Genomic DNA, 6,000 nt, shown 5'->3' with positions numbered 1-6,000 from the left:
CAAGCAAAAGGACATTTTAAGCATATCATACATCCTAAATAAGTCATAGGAACTAGTGTGAAAACAAGTGAAGATAAAAAAATCATGGTCAGAAAAGGAAAAACTCATGTACTTACAGATGTCAAAAGATGTCAGCGGTATACTAAGGGCACTTAATAAATGAGGTTATGGAAAACTGATATTAGAAAATGAGGCTACTCCATCAGCCCATGACTTGGGGGGATGACCCTGTAAGATTTTACAAAGGATAAACTTGATTCTTGAAGGCCTGATTTTATGATTTAAAAAATTAATCAGTGGAATTATTTAATACAGAAAGAAAAAGGTCATTTTTAGAATAAAAGTCTTAAAATTTAGAAATTCTTGTTCTTACCCACATATGATTTTCCACCATGTCAATTTTCATGACTACGAATTAGGTATGGGAAGCTTATTTGTGTTTTGGCACTTGGCAGTGATACAGAGCCAGTCAGTCAGTCACACGCCTCCAGGATCATCAGCATACACCTCCTCTATGGAAATTCACCAACCCTCACTTAGAAAATGCCCACTCTTAATTTTTCATTTAGAGAAAAGTAAGTATTGTGACAATAGTGTTTTACAAAATATTATATATGAACTACACTACAAAAGATAGGGAAAATTTGTAATTACATAGTTTAGAGAAAGAAAATTGGGTGAATAGAGGTCCACAGACCAAAAGATCTCTCTGGAGGAAACAAAAATACATCACCCAAGATGAAGTGAAAGGGACCAGAAGCCACTCAAACACTAGTTCATGGGATATATCTAGGAGAAGGAACAGAAATTATGCATATCTGCATTGTGAACAGTATGTATTATACAAACTTAAAATCTGTAACTAAAACCTAGTGAATCAATCTAATGAAAATCATTCACACGGTATTATGTAGACAAGTATGTTTAAAAAAATATTTTAATAAGCATATTCAGAATGGCAGACAGGGAATGGGAAAAGGGAATTATTTTACAGTGCAAAATTACTATGCATAAACTTAAAAACATCTAATTCATAATTTTAAATGCCTATTTAAATATTCAAATACATCTTAAAGCTCAACAGACTTGTGTTGAACTGAGTTGCAGATTCTGAACTCTATTTGAAAACACATTATGAAACAGAATACCATTTCAGATGAAAATGATAGTGCTTTGCTGAGGATGGGCATGGGGTGGGGGAAACCAACTATTAACAAAGGCTTTTTTTCCCAATGCAGTTTGTTAAGAGTTCAAGAGTTATGAAAGGTACTAAATCTTCAAGCAAATTAAATTCATGATATTACTAAAAATTTTAAAGTAGTGCAATGACTTATCAAGTTATAGTGGCTGCATTATGAAGAACAAAGTACTGTGTGAAATACCTGTATAAACACAAAATACAATTAAATATTTCTTCACAAAAAGCTGAGCATTATGTATTCTAATAGTGGAATGTCTTTCATTAGGCATACTTTAAAAAGATAAGATTAAGAAAAGTAAAACTTCCTAAGACGTATACATGTGCCATATTTTGCAAACATGCCTGAGAATGTACTAAAAATGTTCCTGTGGTATTAGTTTCCAAGAACTTCACAAACCTGCAAACAAAATGCATCTTTTTAAAAAAGGGGAAGATAGCGTCTTTAGTATTGCAACTTAAAAGTACAACATCACTCTTCATTTGAAACACTTCTATAGACCATCTCTGACAAAGAGCTAGGAGCCAGGATACTTTGGATTTGTGTAATAAAAACTGATTTAGAAAATGGATTGTGACCATCTGCTAAAGCTGCCATTCTGGATAAATTAATTTTGTAGGTAAAACAAAACAAAACCAACAAAAAATGCACGCTTCTCAACACTTCCACCCAAAACTTTGATTTATCTAGATATGTATGTAACAGTGAATGTGCATTAAATGAAGTCAAGTGTTGTAAAGTGGCATTTTAACACTGTTTGGGGAAAAGAGTTGTTCACATTGGTGGAAGGAAGCAGTCTGAACATATGTTAATAGTAATACTTCATGGGGTAAGGCCTAAACCGTAACTTCTCAGTGCAAACCTTTACTCAATTGCATGAAACAGCTGAGCCATTAAAAATAAGACCACAGAAGATTTATTTTTAAAAGGCATTGGCTCTTGAACTGATGGCTAAAAATGAGTCAGTAGAAGCATTTGGGGTATGCCTGTGTGAAAAAACAAGAATAGTTAATAATCTTTTATAAAAGTCTGGATATAGGTTGGTCTATCAGCTGTATAAAACTACATTTTTAACAAGAATTTTGCACTAAAAATAAAATGGCACTCTTGCAAGGCTATGCAAATGGATGATCCTGTTTGTAATCATACAGAGCAATGGTACATCTGATTTTCATCTTGGAAATACACTCACTTCATCACTTTTTCCTCATAAAATCAATATTATCTGCCAACTCCTTGTGTGTGCCAACATCTAAATATTGCTTGACCTTTCCCCCTGTTTAGTTAATGCAAAAATGGGAAATTTTATAATGCATATAAAAATAACCGAACAGGATTCTGGTCAGCATGATATATTGAAGCACTTAAGCCAACATTAAACTTTTGTCTTGCTTCAAAAATAATTCTGAAAATTAAAGCAAACGCAAAACAAACTATGTAATCTAGGTATCATGCTTAATTTCAAAATTCTCAAACTATTTGTCCCTAAGTAGAAATTTGAAAAAACAAATTTTCACAATCCTTTATGAATGCGATTTTACCACCTGTATAAGAAACATGACTTAGTTACTACACAAACACTTAAAAATTCATTAGAAAAACCTTAGCAAAATAAAATGAAAGCTGACAGACTCAGAATATCAATTCCTCTCATAAAAGTTTACCAACTGTACAAGTTAAGAAAATTATACAAGCTTTTGTATTAAGAAAGGACAGCTCAGTCAAGACATATGTACTGTAAAAATCTTTCAAAGGCTACAAAGAATCTGGAAAAATACAGAATGTATTTCTTAAGCCCAGATAAGAATATGGAAAGACATCATTGATGTCAACAATTTTACATATACAAACCTGACTTGGTTTATTTTTAAACTTCTATATATAAAAAAATCATGCTAGCATAACTTTCAGGATTCATAAGGGTTTCCTTAATAATGACACTCAATTTGTATGGAGAGAAAAATTTCTCTTATAAAAGATAAAGACATTTCAAGAAACACAGAAAAACTGGTGTTAAATTTGAATGTGGTCTTTTTCTTCTCTGCCAACAAACTAAGCAAAAAATACCTGTAGTGAGCTTTTAAGATTAATACATCAAATGAGAAGGTACAGATATTTCCGCAGTTCATTCAAATTGACTATACTATTTGTTATATCCTTAAGAGGGTCTTTACACTTTTAAAGTAAAAAGTCTACAAAGGGCAGAATTACGAAATCTTATTTACTAGAGTTAGAACTCAATTCAAATTTTCAAAATTTTAACCAACTGCTTCAAGGAAATCAACTTTTTAAGGTAACCCATCAACCCTGAAAATTTTAGTCACACCAGATTTTACTTCAAAGAAGGTAAAACAAGTCTAAAATTTAGTCATCTGTGTTTTCAAGTTCTTCAAATTTTCCATGTGACATTGCTTCTTGGAAAAATTCAGAAGAACCTGGACTTTCTTTTCCATTGCTGTTTACCCTTCGCCTTTTGGCAGGTCTCTCACTTTTTTCATCAAAATCATTTTCATTTCTTGCAGTCATATGGGCAAGTTTTGGGTCAGTGGTACGGTTATCTGTTTCATAACCATTAGTATCCATATCTGCATGAAGTGGTCTCTTATTTCCACCTGTTGGTCCATTAACATGTAACCCTTCAACTTTGATTTCTTCTTTGTTCAACATTTCACCTGGTCCATTAGATGACACCCCTACATTGGAAGAAACGTAAGTGAAACTGCTAGTATTAAAAAGCTAACTTTTACACTATTCTAAAACAGCTATTGTAAAACACCTTTACATCAAGGATGAGAGGTGTCAAATCTATGTATATATGGTCTGAACTCTGGCTCTATTTACTGAGTGTGTCACTTGGGCAAAAGTTACTTACATTCTTTGTATCTCAGTTTCACCACATATACAGTGAGGGTAATAAAAGACTTACCTTACAGGTTTGTTATTAAAAGTTAATAAATGTAAAGAATTAAGAACAGAATCTGCCATACATTAGAAGCATGCTAGTGTTATGTAACAACAAACAAGCACTGGGTCCAGTAGTCTAAATAAGCTAAATTAAAGCAAAAATATGCACAAATTAGCAAAATGGTAATACCTTTCTAAAACTATGTAAAAAAAAAAAAAAATCGACATTCTTTAGGAAGCTTGAGTTTTCTACTGCCATATAAAATAACATGACTTTTATTCTTTTTTTTTTAAGATTTTATTTATTTATTTGATAGAGATTACAAGTAGTCAGAGAGGCAGACAGGGAGAAAGGAGGAAGCAGGCTCCCCGCTGAGCAGAGAGCCCGATGCGGGGCTCGATCCCAGGACCCTGAGACCATGACCTGAGCCAAAGGCAGAGGCTTTAACCCACTGAGCCACCCAGGTGCCCCCATGACTTTTTTTTTTTTAATTTATTTTTTTTTAATAAACATGTAATGTATTTTTATCTCCAGGGGTCCCATGACTTTTATTCTTAATGTAAGAATAAAGGTATTGTGCTTTAAGGGTAAAAATCATACATTTACCTAAATGGATTTAAGTAATCTGTCACAATGTTCAAAAATTAACACTTGCTTTGTCCAAACATACATTTTAAAGTCATAAAAGCAAACATAAATTCCTCAGTAACAGGTTGAAAAAAGAGAGTAATTATTTGCTAGAAGTTACAGTAAAAAAGGCACTTAGAGTTGACTGCAAAATGAACTAGCCATTTTGGATACTTAATGTAAATGTAAAATGTGCCACTGAGATAGTTAAGTTTTAATTATCTGAAAAATATATTCAGTATAAAAGATGAGCCTCAAATGTTACATTTTGGTCAAAGAAAATATTCTATGGCCCCAACTCAAAAGTGCACTCAAATCATAAATGCATAACGGGGATTATGCACCAGGATGCAGAAGAAATTATACCGCTATAGTAAGCCCAAAGAGCTATGTGACAATTGTGAGCAGGTAAAAAAAAATAAGATCTCAAGACACTAAGCCCCTTATGAAACAAATAAAATTGCACTGGAGAATTCCCTCCTTTCCTTGAAAAACGTGGGAATCTTGATTATGGGTACCTAGGTGAATGGCTTCTGGGCTACTGAATATAACTAACTTACAAATACCTCCTTAGGTTAACTGCATATTCTCATCAAATGGTTAAAAAAGAAAACAAAGGGGCGCCTGGGTGGCTCAGTGGGTTAAAGCCTCTGCCTTTGGCTCAGGTCATGATCCCAGAGTCCTGGGATCGAGCCCTCCATCGGGCTCTCTGCTCAGCTGGGAGCCTGCTTCCCTTCCTCTCTCTCTGCCTACGTGTGATCTGTCAAATAAATAAATAAAACCTTAAAAAAAAAAGAATTTGATAAAGTAGTATCAATTATATGTCTCCCTGAGCTTCTTGCCCTAGTCTTAAGGGCAGACCCTTAGCTTCTTATTCTACCTCAGGATAGCCTTAGACCACATGCCCTTGAACCTGTTTAGAACCAAGAAATGGCTGCTGAGCCCTTTTTTTTGTTTGTTTGGCTTGTAGTGAGGGAATAGAGAGGGGTCATCAAATGAACAAAGTATATTCACTCCAGCAGTGCCAGTGTGAGACCAAAGGTCAGAATAAGGGATAATCGTTCAGTGTTGTTCTTCTAGTTTCTGTCAGGGAGCTTAGCTCTCCACTGGCCTTCCCATAAGATGGTTATATCTGAATGCAGGTGCAGAGCTTATCTCTAATTCACTGGTTTTCTCCTTTATTAGTCTCGGCTTGGCAACTGTCTTACTTAGGAAGACCATTTTAATTAAAGCAGAAATCAAAATAATTCTGACAGGTTTTCCTTATCA

General features: G+C 34.0%; 1 protein-coding gene across 7 annotated transcripts in view; it reads right to left on the bottom strand.

The window, feature by feature from the left end:
• Positions 1–1,221: 1,221 nt before the first annotated feature.
• The window catches only part of LOC111143441 (MIER1 transcriptional regulator), a 62,288-nt gene continuing 57,509 nt past the window's right edge, over positions 1,222–6,000 (bottom strand). For 6 of the 7 annotated variants that reach the window (XM_022497184.1, XM_022497185.1, XM_022497186.1 and 3 more), the window contains one exon: positions 1,222–3,892. In XM_022497184.1, coding sequence (XP_022352892.1) covers positions 3,564–3,892 — 329 coding nt within the window. In that variant the 3' untranslated portion in view covers positions 1,222–3,563. The remainder of the gene's footprint in view (positions 3,893–6,000) is intronic. The other variant, XM_022497189.1, reaches the window with a different exon arrangement.

The sequence above is a fragment of the Enhydra lutris genome, unplaced genomic scaffold, assembly GCF_002288905.1.
Source record: "Enhydra lutris kenyoni isolate GAN:26980312 unplaced genomic scaffold, ASM228890v2 scaffoldscaffold9, whole genome shotgun sequence".
Taxonomy (NCBI): domain Eukaryota; kingdom Metazoa; phylum Chordata; class Mammalia; order Carnivora; family Mustelidae; genus Enhydra; species Enhydra lutris.
The sequence above is the reverse complement of the archived record's forward strand: the minus strand, read 5'-3'. Positions and strand labels throughout refer to the sequence as shown.